We start from the raw sequence: 19,591 nt of genomic DNA, 5'->3' as shown, positions 1-19,591 counted from the left end.
GTCGGGTTGTCCTCTTTTTTCCTCCCTCACCCCTTATTTACTGGGTTTTGTCTGGAAGAAAGAAATGTGGGGAACTGAAGGGTGAGAGTGGGCAAGGAGACATGCTCAGGAAGTAACACTTTTAATATCTTCTGGTTTGCTATTAGACAAGCTAGAAGGCAAGCAGGACCAAGTAGAATAAAAATATATCCTGTGTTCTCCATTTATGATGTCATTCCATTTTGTGTTTCTTCATTTTAAAATCAGAAAAGCTTGAAATGAGATTTTTTTCCATGAAAATTATAAAAAAAGAAGGGGGGGGGAAAGAAATTATCCATTTTCTATAGGCTCCTCATCTTTCAATTTTGAAATTTAAAGCAGTTTCACCAGCTGCTCTCTGGATATGCATTTGTAGGCTTGAGGGAGTAGGAAGTCCAGTGGACATACACTTTCTTCAGGAAAAACAAACCAAACCAAAAAAAACCCCAACTAATGAGCTTTTAAAATCCAAGTATACATCAAAACAACCTTTCTACATCTGGCTAAGCAAACGATACTATTTTCCATACAAGCAGCATATTATGTAATCTATTGAGAAGCCAACATCTGAGGCACCACAAGGGTCACAGTCTGAGACAAGACTTGCCCGTAGACTGTCTGGGCCATCATGCAGACCAACAGCCCAACCACGGTTGGGTTCAGCATGCTGATGATTTCCAGGCAGAGATCATCCCAGACTGCCAGCATTCCTGTCTGCCACCGGTCCTTGCTCCTGCCTTAGGAAGCTGCAGTTAAAAGCATGTATCCTCAGGAGGATCAAGCATTTACCAAACAGTAGCCCTAGTGACCCCCCGTCCCTCAAGTCTCTCTCTCACTCTCCACTTCTCAACCACTAAGATCTACCAAAGACCCTCAACCCCATTTTCATCCATGTTTTTTCTCTTCCCACAGATGCTATGATAAAGATTAAATAATTTTCCCTTTGGCTATTTTTGTTTGAATTATAACTCACTTCAATTCTCAAAGGCAATAATCTCTAAACTAAGGGTTTTGTCAGAATTCCAGAGAGCAATGTTTAGGAAACGACACTACTTTTTTGGTGCAGCTATGATAATAAACTCTATCATGAAAATTGAGTATGATAATAAAATCTGGTTGAATAGGCAAGATGTCAGATTTACAACATGTATTAAATGTGTTGACTGTGATCATAGAGATATTAACATTCCACTGAGACGTCAGAGCTCTGGGCAGGAAGTTATTTACAATGAAATAATACATCCAATAAAGTGATTTGCTCTCTCTTATAAAAGAATTCTGAGCATCCTTTTTTTGGTAAGTTTTCACAAATTTCTAAATTGTCACCATTTACCAATTACTCATAAAATATTACCATAATACTTCATGTATTTCTTCATCCATTTTGCAGACTGTACCATCTAGCTTCTTGGACTTCCGTGTCTTGTGGTGAAGAATTAGGCGGTCAACCTTCCCCCTCGAGGGAGGGTAATGAGACTACGAAGCCAACATGAACACTGCTGTTCTACATCGGAAGCTATGCACCACTAATTTCTCCATAGAAAGACTATTGTTTGTCACACACTTGCTAGCCCAGATGAATATTGTCCTGTATTTCTCCAAACTCTCTCTCTAGTGTAACTTGGCTTTGACTTATAATAAGCCTATTCATTCTCCAAGAACAATCCATTTAAAAACTCAGACTATAGCTTTGATTTTGCCTCTCTTTCCCACTTTGTGTAGGCACTACTTTAGCTCCCAGCTCACTTGAAAAGGAAGGAGAAAAATTCTGTTTGATGTGTATTCACTACTGAATGGCTGCTAATATTAATACAGTGAATATAATCACTGGGTATTTCACCTTATTTAAATTCCAGCACAGATCATCAATTAAAATGGATGTGGTTAGAACTTAAGTTTAACAAAAAACCCAGAAGTACATGTTTTTAATAGCTAGATGTCCGCTAAATGCTTTACAGTCTCGTACTTAATTTTTTGAACCAGGATCAACAATGAAATCAACACAACATGATGGAAAACACTCTTTAAGCGAGAAGGATTTTCCATACACAACTAAGTTCTGAGATTACTGTTTGCAACTGAAATTGTTTTTCTCTTCAACTGTTAAACAGAGCTACCCTTAAGGAGATGCAAACAAATTGCTTTCTTTTCTTAGGCCAAGAAGAAGTCAAGTCGGGTCTGTATGGATTCTGCTCTCCATTGTTTCTGCTTACAATTGGAACGACATAGAAGAAAAGGCAAAGTAGAGCAGTAGAGTGACATTTGCTACTGTTAGTTTACAAAAGAAGCCACCATTAGTTTGAAAACTGAAAGCAAGCAAACAGAAAATGAACAACAGAGAGAAAAAAAATGTGAGCAGAATTTGAGGAAGGTTTTTTGCACTGTAAATCAAACGTCAGCTCTGCTTATTTGTAGGGTAGGCACAAGCCTCAGCCTCTTAGTGAGCGTGAGTTTTAAAGCGAGGAACCCTGGAGTGACCCATATGTATCTGTAGGAGACATAAGCAACAAATGTGAAGGTCTCCAAAGCAAGCCCACTGCCATCCCCAGCAGCTCCACCTGAAGTGACACTGATATTGAAAACTCAACACTGACTCACACATTGAGAGAAAAGTCATCTCAGGACTGGGGGCACTGTGGTGGAGACAAAACTGAAAGATTAAACTCAAGTTTGTGAGAATTCAGCACAATCCCAACAAAGCCCCAAAGTCACACGTGCCGCAAACGACCAGCACTGCACAAGCGCGGGCACAATCTGAAATGCGATATATCCCAGGTGAAGTTTCTCTGCCCATCTGTAAATCAGTGCTACGGGCCACACCAGGTATCTTGCACTTCCTGCTGTGTGTGACCTTATTGCACACATGTAGTAACTGCTCTCCCAAACATGCAATGACATAAAAATAGGCAAGCACAGCAGAAGCCTCAGAAAACCTGTCACCTGCATGCTTTTCGTACTGGGCAATGGTTTTCACAGTGGGATGTGGGCAATCCCACCTTATCTGGGATGTCTAGCAAGCTTGATCTGTTCTTCCGAGTGTAGTTTAAATATTTCATGTTCAACTACTCCCCAATAATTCTGTGCTATGACAATGGGTGAAAGCAATGTGAAGTGAGCAAAGACAATTTAAGTTAATCTGCCTCTAAGGTACTCATCCTGCCCTCATACAGACCTGTGCTGTACAGAGGGGGAGAGAGTTTTTCCGAACTGAGGAAGGACAGAAGGGGAGAGGCTGTCAAGGGAAGATGCAGCAGCTCCTGTTCTCTCCAAGTCTAGTTGGGTCAACAGGCATCCTCCCCAGGATGCGTTCATGTGTGTTTTTGTTTGGGTTTTGGCTCATGTTTTTGCTTCTGGGTTCTACTTAAATAGGCACCTGACAGCATTTAAATTACACTTCTTTGGGGAGTGATTACCTCCCTTCTATTACACACATATCTGTCACATAAACCACCAGCAAGATGGAATTTTTCTCTTTTTATGTCTTTATTAATTTTTTTTTTCTGCCTGCTCCATGCCCCTGGTTTGTTTTCTTTCCTTTCTCTTCCTTGCTGCTCTGTACCTTTATCCTTCCATTCCTCCCTTTTCTGCCTTGCCTATTTTGACTGCAGTCAGTGCAGAACAACCCAGCTCAACGGGTCTCTGTCACAATGGGAGCAGTAACACAAGTATTAATAAGCTCCTGCTGTTAGCAAGAGAGACTGCAATCACTTTTTTAAGGACAAAGCAGCCTGACCTTAGGGAGCATATACAATACTTAGGATAATTACAAAAGTCATATTCCCTTTGGTGGCCTATTTTTATTACATATTTTGTATCAGCTACGGGATACCCTGGGGCTACTATTTTGTTTGTCTGGAGTCTCTGTGCTAGATGACATGCCCAGGAAAGTCAGTTCATATTTAACCCCATATACTGTAGATGAAAACCATAATGCAATGCACCTGGATTTCATTATTGATCAAACCACCAAGGAGGGCACTTATCATAAAGATCTTGGCTTGCCAGTTTTAAAATTCTCCAAACTGCTTTGATGCGAACATCAAAAACTTCTGGACTACACAAACAACCATTTTCCAGACCTCATCCTTTAATTGTAGCACATCCTACCTCAGTACACCACTCACATTAATTATGCTATGGTCTGAAAGATCATTAATTACATTGGTTCATTTTGGAGTGAACTGGCTGTACAGAGTAGACACTGCACAGTAAACTCACAGCAGCATTGTGTTTTGCTGCAGGAGGCTTTGCTCCAGCCAGTAGCATCCACATCTGCTGAGATCTCAAATGTCCCTTATCTCACCAAAATTCCATATGAATTAAGATCCTTGGCCTTAGGACCTGAGACAGCAAAGTCATGGCCACCCAAATGCTGTATGGAAACCTACAGACACATGTGTGGCCTTGGTGTTACTCTTAACTGTCAGGTATTCACAACATATCACAGAAACTGAGAGCAATCTGTTCCCTTGGCAATCACAGCAAAGGAAATCCATTCAAAATAAGGACTGACTGCATTCAGAATCAGGATGCTTAAAGGTGCTACTTTCAAAGTGATAGTGAGGAAAAAAAAATTAGGAAACTCAGGAAAATGTCTTACAATCATTGTAGCATACAGACAACAAAAACTTTTGAACTAGGAGAACACTTATGTTTGATGCATCTCTGCATAACCACCATGGTAGTGAATGCGTTAGTAGAATTAGTGCTAGCGCGACTGAGAGAGCAGCACTCCTTCCACGGATGGAAGGAGAGTCACAGAGCTGCTGAATACATCGTTTTCATGACGATGGTTTATATGGAGTTCAAAATGCCCAGTACTACATATCACAGGTTTCTTCATAGGATGAATAAATTAAGAAATTCTGACTCTCCTCATTTTCAACCCGATCACCAAGAAGCATCGCTGCAGCTCTTTTCAGTAGTGCTCACAATCTACATGGGCACGTTTCAGATGCTGATGCTACCCTGAGTTATGCACAGAGTTAGCAGCTTGTGGCACTTTACCACTGAACTACATGCAAAAGAAGAATTGTTAGTTTATTGAAACATAAAGAAACTCTTTTAGCAGATGTGGAATTACAGCTGTTGTGTATATTTAGTTTTCTAAAACCAAAACAAAATTCGAAATCATATCCTCTCCTAAATTTTCAGCAGAATTGCACCACACAGTGCATTTCCCTGCAAGATAACTGGAGATTAAGCAGTAACTTTGCTCTAATCAGATAAATTTCTTGGTTTTACTGTTATAATATATCAATTGGGAGTCTTTCAATTCCATTAAAACTGAATTGATCAGCAAAACTTCAGAGAGGAAACACAACAGCAACAATAAAAAAGAAATCTCTAGAAAAGAAAATTCAGAAGATGACCAAATGTCATCCTTGCTTACTCCAGCTGAAAGCTTCAAAATTCTATAAAGCATTTTTTTTCCCTGTTGGAAAGCTCTGCAACATGCTCGTCAAGTATCTGGGAACCAGGAATTGCATATGGTCCCCAAGGGCATATTAGTGAAAGTGCTGCTCTTTGTGAAACAGCTACAATCCAACTAACTTGCAATTACTTTTATCTTTTAAGAATGTGCAAAATGATACGGTCTATAAAAATAGTAGGCTTCACCAGCAATATCAGCATTCAAGAGAGTAAAAAGAAATGCATGTGATCTCTGGTTAGCATCAGAATTAAGCAGGGTGTAAGTATACACGCATTCTCTTCTGCAATGCATTTGATTTGTCTTTTTGTTATGAAGTGTAGAGCAATCATTCACAGGAAAATTTAAAACCTGAAATGTAGGGAGGGCCTCTGAAAAATACTTGTAGCTGCTAATTATCAAATGAAGAAGCTGACAAGCTACATTGAAACATAAGCATCCTATTTAAAAGACCTTTTGCTTGAGAAATACTACAAAAATACTGATTAAGTTCGAAGCCAAGATTTAAGCCCCATAACATGGGGCTTATTTGCAGACATAACATGTGAAGATTTGTCTCACCTTTACAAAGATTTACCATCATTAGCTGGGACTATTCTGCCAAGCACTCTTACTGTAAACCTCCTGCTCCCCGCTGGTCCTATAGAAGGAGGGAGCAGGAGCAGCCTCCATCACTACACATGCAGAATTAGGGTATAATATGTTCCTGAAGGAGCTTGCACACTTCATTTTCAGCAAAAAATGCAGGAAATAGAGAGTGCTCACCGTGATGTCAGAGAAAGATGGATAATTTTTCTCACAATGTCTATATGTTTAAAAAATTGGTTTTGTCAACTAATCTAGTCAATTTTATTTGCAAGTTGAGAGGGAATTAGACTAATAGTTTCAGCTGAATAAAAGGAGAAAAACAACCTTCCTTTTGCCCATGAAGGCATTGGCTAAAGTCTTCTTCCAGGCTACGCAGATCAAGGTTCAAATTTTCATCTGCCTGATTCACACATGCTGGTTCCCTTAATTTAGCCCTTTACTCTTATCAAAATTTTTTTAAAAGGAGCAAAACTATTTCTTTCAAGCCCATTTATAACAATATTTAAGTGTCTAGTAGACAAAGAGATTTGCACAGTCAGGGGATACAAATATTCTCATTTTTCCCATCTGTTTCATCCTTGAATCTTTCTACAGCTGGTGATAGGCAAACAGCTTCCACTAGCAAATGTTTCTGTTAAGGCTGTGTATTGTCTTTCTGAATCATTTTCACTACACTCTCTGAATTCTAACTGAATATAATATTTGTCTCTCCTAATATACAACAGTTAATTAAGTGATCAAGTTTTGGTGGTTTTTAAAAAGGGAGCAACTCCAATTAATAAGTTGTGCCAGATTAGATGTTGAGTCTCCTGAACTTGGAAGCAACATAACCTCTACCATCCCCTTATGGGAACACAGCTACACAATCAGAATAAAGCAACAGGATGCTTATTCCAGATGCTGCTTTTCCTTCTGGACCACAGAAACAATGTAAGGTAGCACCGTTGAAAATGAAAATGAATGAAGGACTGTAATGAAAAGGACTGCTGCTAAAATGTACAAACTTAATTGTCACATGCAAGTGATAACACACAGAAGCACTGAAGAAAACTGCAGCAATATTCATGTAATTTAACATGCCAACAAATTGTTTAAAAGTCTATCATCGGAAACAGGTTACCACCACATTCAAATAGCTGGAGGAGACAGTAAGGTGATTTGGGCCTCATATTCTCATGCTGCCCAAATGTCATCAAATTCGATGAATTTTGCATACAGTAGGAATTCAAAGTCTTATTGGACTATTGCATGACCAGCAAATCTGCAGAACATACTCCCTGTACCTACACGATGGGGCCATTAGTATTAGGTATTTTGTGCAGTTACATACAAGAGTTTAAATGGGATTTGCACTGAAAGGATATTGTACAAGCTCCCACCGCTTTTTGCATCTGTTCCTCTGTGCTCTTATGAAAATAAATACAGAGAACATCTAAAAAAATACAAATCAAACTAAGCCAAGGGCCAGACTGCACACATTTAAAAAGGAAAAATACATCTAATTATGTACAAGGTTGCTATGACCACAGGGAAAAATGCCAATATATTCTCAGTGCTTGGCCCCACTTTTGGCTTGGCCCTCCATTTGGCTCATCTTTATTCATGAGTAAATCTGGTTCAAAAAAATTTTTCAAGAAATATTTTTTTGTGATGAAAAGATGCTCTTTTCTATTGAAGTGCTCTGCAAACATGCTGATTTTCATGAAAAATTCCAGAAGGAGGAATAAAAGGGTGAAATTGTTCTCAGTCAAGAATTTATGCTTTGGAAAACTAATTTTCTCAGGAATTTTGACATCTGACTTCAAATGTATTTATTTTTTTATTTAATTAATTGTACAGCAGATCATTAGTTGTGGTGCATGTTGCCTTATGCCTGACATGTTATGACATGAGATAAATTTTGTGTCAGTTTGTTTAATTTCTAGACAAAAGGTACTTTGACCTAGAAAAGAAATTAGGTGTGTATGCTAATAGTAAATAGCAGCTGACATTAACTATCCTTTTAAACTACCTCTAACAATGTATATAAGTATTGTCATTATGAAATACTGTGAAAAAACTGTCTAGGAAGATAAAAAATGAAGTTTTGTAAGAATAAATATTAGAAGACCAAAATCAAGTTTCTCAGACACCTGGAGTGAAAGTTCCCTAAAGCCACAGCTGAGTTTCTGTCCAGCTGAAGTTTTTTAAATGTTCACTGTCATTCCAGATGTGGAAACTGAATCCTGAAGTACCTGAATGTCCTACAAAACAAAACTCACCTTGAGTCACCACAGGCTTAGTCAACACTTGCAAGTTTCCTGTCATCTTGTTAACAGCCTCAACCTCAAAATATTAATGAATCTTAAATTAAAATACATTCTGCTGATGTTAATCTCATGTGCCTGCTGGAAGCACATCTTGCTACCACGAGCAATGGGGATGCTGCTTTTCCCGTAAGGTTCACCGTCGTGGGTGTGTCAGAGCGTGGCACACCTCCAACGGGCAGGACCAGCAGCGCACCGCAGCACAGGTATGTCCTCCATGCAAGGCTGCTCTGCTGAGCCCCACGCCTCCGTCTCAGAGATGCTGCCCTGCTCTTGTGCATACGGACATCACAGAAGAGAGCTCACAGAGCCGGGAATGGAGCCCTCCTCACCTGACCCTAAAGGCTAGAGACACAATTACATGGAAACTGATTTTTTCTTTTTTAAAGCAAGTCATAGATATAGCAAGGATTTGAAACACGAACCAAAACAACTTAGGGTGCAATGTAGTGATTTGGAAACGCTCATTCACAGTCTGTGCTGGTTCAGGATGGTGAATACCACTTGGGATTGTGCAGGGGGAGAGCTGGGGAGGGAGGGAGGGCTCAGCACAACCAGAGCCCAAAGGTCAGAAATACCTCAGCAAGGATGAAAGAAAGTACAAGTGGGACTTGGCAGCCGGACAGAGTCCTGCTTTCTTTGTATGGTGGCTCAAAGCAGTTGGTGGAGCCTGTGAAGTCCTCATCCACTACACACAAAGCAGACCCTCTTTGCTTGGATGGATTTTGGGACAAGCAGTAGCGACAGCGTAACTAGCAGGACAGTCATGTGCGTGCCGCTTTATGTGGCTCCTGCTCCGCCTTTCTCCTCCAGTAACTCCGCACTCTCAGCACAGCCTCGTTCACCACAGTGCTCCGCTCCCAAACCAGAGAAACGCTGCTGGCTCAACCAAGTACTCGCCTTCCCTGCAAAACCTACACACTGCCTCTCTCCACAAATTGCTGCTGCACGCTACAGAGCTGCTTAAAAGCAGGCTCTGCCTCACCTTCACAGGCAGAGGAGAGAGAGGGTAAGGGAAGCAGGGAAGGGTGGTCTCCAATCCCTGCACAGCCCTTCCCAGGGGCTGTAAGGCTGCTAATGCTGCTGAGAACTGGGCAGCGGCGTGACACCTTCCCAGGTGGCTGCAGCTGCTGGAGGGCATGAACCAGCCCCAAGCACGCGAGCAAGGCACTACACTGCTGCACCATGCATCTACAGGTCTCTAGTGTTTATGCCAAGCAGAAAACTCTCTGGGAAGAAATGGAAGATTTTTGTAACGCTTTTCACAAGCATCAATGTGCCTTACCATATTTTTGGTATCCATAAGTGGCTCTCTGCCACATGCAGGCATAGACACATAGGCAGAGCACAGTTGCCTTCCACAAAGTAACCTCTTACAAGAAGCAGCTTTCATAGGTGAAACATCTCATCTGTGGTGATGGGACTAACCAGAGGACATCAGAAAAGGGATACATGCGTGCTCGTACTTTGTGTATATTTCTCCAAAAGCACATCTATTGTCAACTGTTCTGGACATTTGTCATCATTAAAATGGCTTTAAAATTCTTCTGAAAAACGGATAATGTTTCTCAAATACACAGCTGAAAAATGAAAACTCAGGGTTGGATTAATCTCACTTAATTTGAGAGGCCTCTGCCGAATTCTCCCCCCAAGCTGGTTGCTGAAGAAGTTACTCATTCTGAGGGTGTGATTCATCTACCTAAATGTAAACGTCTTTCAGTTGGCATGAATGCAGTTGATCTCACTGATCATTCTGCAACTGATGCAGCTGTAGCTCCAATGTGCTCCTAGATATCCAGGTCAGAGGAAGCCTCTCTCACTCTATCAGTGACTGACAGCCAGGTTATGGCAACCAAAACCACACGCACCCTCTCCCGCGATGCCTTTGAGGTGATATTTGCAGTGAGTTACTAAAACCTTTCGGTGGGGCAACAGTGGGACTTGCCAACGAAGATGCCCCACGCAGGAAGGACGTGACCGAGTTATCCATTCCCCAGAGCCTGAGGTGGCAGAAATGCTGGAGTGGGTTAGCGTGGAGCAGAGGGGAGGCAAACAGATGCCACTGCCGCGGTCCCCACGCCTGCCTCCATCACGCGTGTGTCCCCCGCACTCTCCCCCGGGGCAGCGCGGCACCCTCCCCGCTGGCGGCGAGCCCCCAGCCACAGCCACGCGTGTACCCCGCGGCTCCGCGGCACCCCCCGCCCTCCCCCCGCCCGCCCTCCGCGGCCGCGGCGCTCACCTGAAGCAGGTGGTGAGCTCGCCCGTGGGCTTCAGGCAGGGGTACCGGGTGGTGGCAATTTTGTTCTCGGAACAAACCTCCCTGCAAGGCGGGGAGTCGTATTATTAAAAAAAAAAAAAGGGGGGGGGGGGGTTGAAAAAAGATAAAAGAAGGTGGTGGATCGGGGCTGGGGGGGGAACGCAGAGAAACAGGAGCACGGGGGTCCTCGGCCGGGGGACACCCACCTGTCGCCGTCCTGTGGCTCCTCCCGGTAGGTCCAGGCGTGCCCCAGCGCCAGGAGCAGCAGCAGCCGGAGCGGGGCCAGGCTGCCGGCCGGCCGCCCCATCGGGCCGCCTCTCCCCTGCGCGCCGCGCCGGCTCTGCCCGCCCCGGCCGGCGGCGGGACTGCGCCGACCCGCCGCTCCTCCCGCCCCGGCGGAGGGCCGCCCCCCGCGGCCGCCAGATGTGCCCACGGGGAGGGGCCGCGTCCGCCCAGATGTGCCGGCAGATGCGGCCCCACGGCGGGGCGGGACAAGGCGGGGCGGCGGGCAGATGTGGCGGGGTCGCGGCAGATGTGCGGTGGGGGTGAGGGGACGTCAACCTTCCCCTTCGGTCCCCTCCCGCCTGCCCGGGGCTACAGGGAGCACGGGGAAGGGTGCGGAGTGTGCCCCCCACCCAGGGTGACCGGGACCGAAAGTGATGGAAAGGTCCGAAACCGCGGGGGAGATCAGCGGCTCTCAGTGTACCATCACTGATGCTTTCCAGATTGGGCTTTATCTTAAATCTCTTTCCCAAAGGAACAGAGCAGTTCAAAGCTTCTCTGCTGCGACCGTTGTTTATCCTTGTGTACGGCTGCCACTTCCCCACCATTCATAAAAAGGAGATTAACGACAACAGACTTTGATAAAACAGTGCATCAGGTCTGGCCCTCTGTACCATATCCTGTTTTCACCGTTAAACTGCCTGGGACCAGGGGAGCAAACCTGCAAAACAGCGATGCCTTCACAAAGTGGCCGATGCATTGACTTTGATCACCACGTAACTTCCGACAAGTATGAAAGGCTCCAGTGAAATGGGGGTGTGCAAATCAGCCTTACTAGCACTTTCACCTGTAGTATATATAACCTCATCTTGGAGCCAAAAAAATCAGGGATATGTGAGCAACAGATTGTACTCATATTCTTACAGTCACAAAAGTCAGGGATATGCAAGTAACAAACTAACTTCTCTATTAAATCAGCACTGAAGTAATAAATGGGCGTAAGAGTACTTGAGCAACCCTCCTTCTATTTTGTGCTCTGCCACGGGCAACATTTGAACAAGTCACCTCACCACTCTGCACCTCAGTTTCCCCTGTCTGTAGCAGGAAGACCCTAACAGTTAAATGAGTAAGTAAATAATGCAGAGCCCCATATATGAATCAGCTATGATTAAGCTGTTAATCCCTTTGGTATGTTCTCCGGTACCCAGAAGAAGACTAATGATAGATGGACTCTTACTTGGGAAACTCTGGGGCTTGTCAGAAGTTTCCCTGACTTGCTCAGCATCTACCGTCACCACGATCTATCTGCTGTACGTGCTGTGAACGGCCACCTTCGAGATATTTCTCCGCTCTAGGTGCCGCTGCGTACTCTCTGTATTCCTGTGCTCAGTTCAGCAAAGGACAGATTTTTTTTTTCCCCATTTGTTTTTGCTTTGCTATTTAGAGGATGTTTTAGATGTTTATTCCTTTGTAATTCTTTTCCTTTATACAAATAATGAGTAAGCAAAGACAGGACTTGCTGTCTTGAAGCCAGTGAAAACTGTGGTGTTTCTTGCAGGGCTAAGCCCTTGTCTCTCTCAGACAGCTGCTCCTGATGCAGATAACAGGAACAAACGCAGGAGCTGGGTGCTTGGACCCAAGTGCTCAGGAGACACCTGTCTCCACATCATGTTCTTTACCCTCCCACTCCTAGTAGAAAGTATCCGGTGACAAGGTCTGAAATGAAGAGAGGTTTGCTGTGCTGTAACCTCTGTGATGCCTGTCTATAGATAACAAATGTTAATTTAACACATTCCAGAAGTGGTCACAGTCCCTCCAAAAGCTCATTTTTTTAGAAGAAATTGAATCATACCCAAGCACAGAGCCGAAATAATTTGGATGATTTCCAGCCCAGACCCAAGTGTCATGACTTCAGAATGACTCTGATTTTAAAAGGATCCCTATATAGGCCTGGCATAAGTATGCTTCCAAGAAGGTTGGGGTTTTTTTCCAGAACTTTTGCCATTCAATACAGATCTGATTCACTACCTGAATTGCTTAACTAGGCTCTCTGCCTTTTCTTTAATGCCTGCCACCCACATAGCACTGTAACAACACACTGTACTATATTTTTAATTAAAAATATTATATCAGTTTACATATGTATTTATTTAACTCATGCAAACAGCCTTGTTAATTTAAACAAGGTAACCTGCAGGTGAAGCTAATCGTGTACTCAACTCTTTGCCAAAGCAGGGCCCGAAGTTTTCTATAAAAAAGAATTTAAGTGTGATCAATAGTTGATAGAAAAGAGAGGTTAAGTAGCATGATACTTTGCAGTTGGTAACCCTATTACAGCTGAATACATTAAAGTTCAGCATTTCTTCATTTTGCTTCATCGTCTTCATCTCAGCTTTAACAACCATGCAGCCAGTGCCATCCTGAGAACAAGGTTTGCTTCCTGGAAAGTGTTGAAGGGTGGTGGTTAAGGAAACACTGAAATGTTCCTGTTGCCTCAGGGAAGGAATGATCTCGGACTGTTTTCATATATAGTAAATAAGCAGAATGTGATTTCTCGTGCGAGGCATGCTTTTCTTTGTGCAGGGTCATGTTAGTTTTGACTTGCCCAATTCAAGCACGTATGAAGTTGATTAAGTTGCACACTAAATTTTGGAATGCTCTCAAAGAAAAGAATGAGGAATTCAATGTAGTAAAGTGCTTATCAGAAGTTTTATTTATAGTGTTTGTGTAGGAAGATGCATTGTTTCCTGCAGCACATTCATAATGATGTTGTTAAATTAATAATACAAATTCAAGTTTCTTTTTTGGATTTTGCTGGTAACTGGAGAAGCTCGGAAGCAAACTTTGATTGCTGCTTCTGAAGAGGCTCTTTCAGAAGTGCATTTCCATAGCGGAAAGGCACAATCTCTGCAGACTGCAGAACAGGAGAAGAAGGGTGTACAGGACAACCCTAACTCTTTAGAAATACACTGAGGTCATCTGTGTCCATGAAGAACTCACAAGATCTTGAGCAGTTATTATATTATCCTATATATCTCCTACTCACAGACCTCCATCAGAACCATCATATTAGGCTCACTACAAATGGACAGAGAGGTTTGAAAGTTTAATGGTGATCATGAACATTGAAGATCATTTTTCCCTACTTCCTATCTCCACCTTTAAAAGTAATATGACCATCATGTTTGGGGAGGGTGGGATGTTGTGGGGGTTTTTTTGTTGGGGGTGGTTTGTGGGGTGTTTTGGTTGGCTTTTTTACATGTTTCACTGGAGTCTTCAGAGGTATGCACTGTGATTTTTCTTAATCCGTTTACAACTGACATTTTCATCAGTGCACTCTCCATCTGCTTCAATTAAAAAGCAAGTAACCAGTTATTGTAAATAGTCTTAATCCCACTACAGCGCTGTGTTTGTATCAAGTGCTTTGGTGGCAACTCCACCAGATCTCCAACTGTCGGCATTGACATGTTCGGGGAGATCAGAGCAGGACTGAAGGTGTAAACAAACAGAAAACAGAAGTTTTAAAGAACATTTTGGGCCTAGGATACTTTACAGATTTGAAAGGCCTCGTGTTGTTCATTTACAAACTAGGTTCCCTTCCAGGTGAAGGCCCAGACTGAACCTGCCTAGATCCAGACTCAATCTCCCAAGGAATATTGCACAATCCAAGCTCAGCTGCTAAACACTCACTCGGGCTTGGGCAATGTGGGGATTTCCCACGCCATTTCAACTCCACAAGGCATCTAGAGCAGTGTCCCATCTCAGAAAAAAAGCCAGAACCAGATAGTAAAGAGAGAGAAAAAAAAATGTCCTGAATAATTATATCTAGCTCCCTAGAGAGAGGTGGAATTTCTTCCTAATCTCTTTGTGATTAACAGTTAACTGGTCTGTAAAAGGCTGGGTGAAGCAAGGAACAAATAGGCAGAGCAAAGGCAAAGAGTGAAAGCAAAAGGTGTCAGAGATGATCCATGGGTCCAAAGGGAGCAGGTCCGGGACAGTAAGAAAGAAAGAGAAAGGACAGAAAAAAGAAAGAGGAAGAAGCAGAGGAAAACCAGGGAAGAGAGAGGAGCTGAAGAAATGTCAGGGAACCTTGCAGCAGGGGCTGAGGGTCTGCCCAGGTCTAAACAGGTATTACATCCTGAAAAAGAATGGTAGAGCAGCCAGCGAGCAGGAAAGAGGTAGGAAGGGACGCTGAGAAGACAGTTGTATGATCACAGTAACACCCAGTTATGTTTGGGTGTCAAAGAGCAGAGGACGAGGAGAAGAAGGGCTAAAAAGCTGGGGGAAGGCAGTTACACTTCTTATCTCTTTGTTCCAGCCGTTCTCTGTCGTACCTTGAAAAGATGAGAAACTGTGAAAGTTAAATATTTTATTTATTTTGTCTAGTAGTTATACAGTGTTACATTACCTTTGGAGTCCAACATGTGAAATATACAACAAAAGATGCATTAAATAAAAATATTGGGTTAGAGAGAAGACACTTCTCATCACAAACACTATTGTGGCACTCAATCCATCTAGGAGACAAAAAGTCTCCGCTTTCTGTCAGAGACATTTTTAGTAAAACATGTTAATGAAGGACCGAGGTAGTTGAAAAGTGATGCAACTGTTTTTAAAATAGCCGTGGAAAAAGGCACCTCGGAAAATATGCAATGGTGGCCATCAGGCATTGCCTCCAGAGAGCATCACAGCTGCAGAAAGGAATTGCCCCAGACTGCTTCCTCCAGTTCACAGATAATTACAGGGCTCATCTTAGATTAGCAGCAAAAATAAACACCTTTTGAAAATATCAGCTAAAACAATAGCACTGCTGACTGAGCAGAAAATAGGTAAACGATACCTCTAATCCACCAAAACCAAATCCTGATGGATACATGGAACATGGCATGACACTAACCAGAGCTGACTTACTTTCTTGAGGGTTAGGTTTGAATTCCATTTTGTTATAAGAGATTAGAGCTGAAGAATGTGAAATCTTCCATGGCATCCAAGCTATCAAACACTATCGATCTCTGAGATGGGTATGTGCTTCTTGTCAGTCTGGGCTCCTTTGACAAGGCTTGGGCCATCGCTCTAAGTGCACGGACAGCAAGATAAACAGACAACTTCTACCAACAAAGTCTCTGTGCTTCTGAGGTTTATGAGGTTTTCTACCTAAAGTAGCAATTGCTCCTGTGATGATCACCCCATGGCAGTGCTGTGCTCTAGCAGCTCTAGGTGGTGAGGAAGACTTCGGAAGGTCACTGACCAAGAAATCACTTTTTAACCACAGACACACATGAATACCCACACAGTTCCCACATGTGCATACAAGAAATAGGAAGGGATAGGTAGGAAGCTGATGATACAAATTGAACTAAAATTTGAGCACTTGTTCTTTTGTTTGCAAATGCACATGATGGTGGCAGCACAGAGGAAGATGGTCCTGTGAAGTATTCCTTTTTTCCCACCAAAATTAGGTGGTTCTTTGATTAAAAACAAGCTGTGGGAGCCATGTTTTATCATGCATGTTGCTGGCAAAGAAAGGGCAGATTCTTGCATGTGCATGCCACCGAAACAGCTCATAAATGGCCGGAATCTAACATCCCCCCCCACATATTGGATCATAATGGATCCCCAGCAAGGTAGGGGGGTTGTCTTTGAAAACTGCACACTGAAAAGTGGAGACACTAGGCATAAAGGCTTGAACAAGAGGATACCTTAGTGAAAGATCTGTGTTAACTGAAAATTTACAACTAAAGGGTGTTTTGTTTGCTTGTTTTTTATTACATATGGTTACTCAACAAGCCTTTATTTTGGAATATGGAATACTGCTCACAGAAGAACAAAGATGTATCAGTTCCGGTCAATGGTTTGCAAATGCTGGGAAAGAGTAAGGCACCAAGCCACATATGTGGAAGACATCAGAAGAGAATGGATGAAGCGACTGTCCAAAAATGTGCTTTTCAACATGCTCACACACACGCACACATGTAATTCCCATGCATACAAGCAAGCAAAACAGTTGAGAAAACGCTTTCAGTTACTTCCTCTGCCTCAAACTGCTTGCATGACCTTGAGTAAGTGACGTATGCCTAGACCTTCCACAGTCTAAATACCTCTAAGCATGTGGGTGCTAATCTCTGAACCTCAGCACGCCGTCTACAACATGACCTAATCTCTTCTTTCCCACCTTTGGTCAGGTTTGCTTATGTAAAGTATAAGGTATTTATTTGAGGGGCAAATTTTGACCCTGATGACAGTATCAAAACATAAAATATACATCTTTAAAAGTGCAAAGTATACCTGTTATGTACAGAAATAGATATTTCACACTGTAGCAGACATAACTGTATTTTCCTGCTTGTTCCTGAAGCAGATTTCTTCAAGGAGCGCTGCACACTGCAGTGCTAATTTTCTTCTGTTCTCCCAGAGCTGCTAAACCAAAATTTCTCTGTTACGGACTCACCCACAGCAAGTCACAGTAAGCTCAGGTATGTGCCACAGTCTGTCCCTGCACACGGAGCCTCCTGCAGCCTGCAATCCCACCTGCAGAGCGGGCAAAACCATCTCATTTGCTGTGCAGCTGCTTTGCAGCTATGGCTTGACGCAGCCCAAGGCAGCTCGGGGAGCTGTGGTTACACCTGCGAAAAAGCTGCTTTGCCGTAACTCACCTTAGCGTTGCTTTAAAGTACTGCCCGTATTCAAAGCTACGCAGGGAAGCTGAGGAAGGTCTGTGACAGAGGGGGAAGCAAAGCAGCCCTCACGCTGATCTGCTCACGGCAATCCTTGGAGCCCGCGCCAAAGCAAATGCAGCCTGGAGAGTCTGTACACGTGCCCCTGCTGTGGCATCTCCCCCCAGCTGTGTTTTCTTTGGCTCAAGCTCCTGCAGAGCTGTGGGCACTCTCCAGTGGCAGATGCATTAACACAGACACGACCGGATGGAAATCCCAAAGTTTTCAAGCCTTCTTGGAGAGTGCAGAGTCCTTGTTCGTATAGTTATGGGCCAAGCTGGGTGCAGGGAGGCTTGAGAGACATATGGGTACACCACAGACTTTGAAATCTGCCTCTCCCGGGGTGCTAACTGCACCTGCCCTCCATGGAAAACCCGGGCACACATGCGTGCATGCACACGGACCCTGACCCTTACCTCTAAATCTACTGAAAAAGGAATGTTTTTTACTTGCATGTAATTTGTAAGTGGGCAAATGGAGTTTACCCAAACATAAAACTCCTCCACTCACAGACTGAGGCAGGTTATTTAAACTGAAAATCAACCTGGCATGACAGCGGAAGCACCAGCTTTGCAGTGACAGTGTCATTTTCCCTGCCATGGAAATAACAGTGTGTGTCATGGTTTTCATTTCCTGCACGCTGTTTTTATCACATTATTAGTACTGTTATGTTTTTTTCCCTTTGGTTTCCTTCTAAACGAGGCAGCTTTTACTGGGTTTTTGCTCTGCCCTTTGGTACAACACATGTAACTCATCACAGAAATGGGCTCAATTCAGACCAGTCACCCATTTCATTGAAGTTAATCTGGCAAAACACAAGTGAAAAAAAGAAGAATACGACCTTCACTCCACAGCTTGTGACAGCTCACTCACTGCTTATTTATTCTGCACTCCTTGCAAAAACACTCCACACATTCAATCACATCTCAAAGAAAGGGGTCAAAAGGCAAGTGTTTTTAAACTGTCTCGGTTAAAGAGTCCCTTCCCATTAAAGCCATGCTGGTTGTGTCAGAGATAAAAGACTGTTTTCTATGAGGACTGACCACTCTGACAAATCAACGATAAATTACTCAGAAATAAGCTCTGGCACATTCATTGCAGGAAAATGAATCTCCAGGCACCCTCTATGTTCAGCAGCGAATGCTGTGTAATTCTGCTAATGGCTGTATGAAAAGTAGAAGAAATTACTTAAATCTTGTAGTGCCTATTTCAAGAGCAATGGTACTGCTTCTGGCCTGATCCTTATGGTGGATGGCCAAAGATGAAGAAGTATAAGGCAGTAGCATGGCACACTGGTAGGGAAGAAAATCAGTGACAAGGGAAAAAAATATATATATAAAAATCTATTAAGCTTGGAAAGTGCTGACTTTCAGTGACCAATGATGGATGTTGGAGACTTCAAAGTTTGTCAAGCACAGGCAGGAAGCAAACGGAGCATGTTGGGAAAGACAATTTTCCTGCCAGAAAAGGGCAAAATCCACATTCAGATGTCCATTTACTGAAGTGTTAATATTTAGGATAAATAGAGAATTTTGCCTTGAGAAGGACCTTTCTCTCCAAAACAAGCAATTTACATCTGGTTTGACTTCAGGCTAAAAGTGTCCTAATCCTTATCTATCACTAAAAGGCTGATTGGCCTCAGCAAGAAATTATGGGTTCTTTACACCAATGAATCTGAGACACGTTCCTTTTCACATTTACTCCCTTTAATGTTACAACAGCCAGGGCTTGATCTCCAAGCACCAACACTTCCTTTTGCCACCTGGCTTCTGCTCCTCTTGTCATCTGTACCAGTTGCACAACTTTATAGCAACCATTAGAGTAAATGGAGCAGAAGGGCATTTCTGGAGACAAGCCTCACAGTTTGCTCCCACTCTACATCCATGTATTTGCACTGCTATCCGAAGATGTGATAGCAACTCAGAAGAGTGTCTGTGCTAGCTCAAAATACAGGTAACCAAAACCTCATTATTATGCTTATTATTATTATGCTGGCAGTTATCGAAAAACACCTGAAGGACAACGCAGTCATTGGTCACAGCCAACGCGGGTTCAT

At 43.1% G+C, this 19,591-nt stretch overlaps 1 protein-coding gene across 2 annotated transcripts in view; it reads right to left on the bottom strand.

The window, feature by feature from the left end:
- CCBE1 (collagen and calcium binding EGF domains 1) overlaps window positions 1-11,019 on the bottom strand; it is a 102,427-nt gene extending 91,408 nt beyond the window's left edge. Inside the window, exons 1-2 of one of the 2 annotated variants that reach the window (XM_075739605.1) lie at window positions 10,807-11,019; window positions 10,583-10,663 (exon numbers count right to left, since the gene is read on the bottom strand). In XM_075739605.1, coding sequence (XP_075595720.1) covers window positions 10,583-10,663; window positions 10,807-10,907 — 182 coding nt within the window. In that variant the 5' untranslated portion in view covers window positions 10,908-11,019. The remainder of the gene's footprint in view (window positions 1-10,582; window positions 10,664-10,806) is intronic. The other variant, XM_075739606.1, reaches the window with a different exon arrangement.
- Between the last annotated feature and the right edge of the window lie 8,572 nt (window positions 11,020-19,591).

Source organism: Balearica regulorum, chromosome Z (genome assembly GCF_011004875.1).
Source record: "Balearica regulorum gibbericeps isolate bBalReg1 chromosome Z, bBalReg1.pri, whole genome shotgun sequence".
NCBI classification, from domain to species: domain Eukaryota; kingdom Metazoa; phylum Chordata; class Aves; order Gruiformes; family Gruidae; genus Balearica; species Balearica regulorum.
This window is presented reverse-complemented; position numbering and strand designations above follow the sequence as displayed.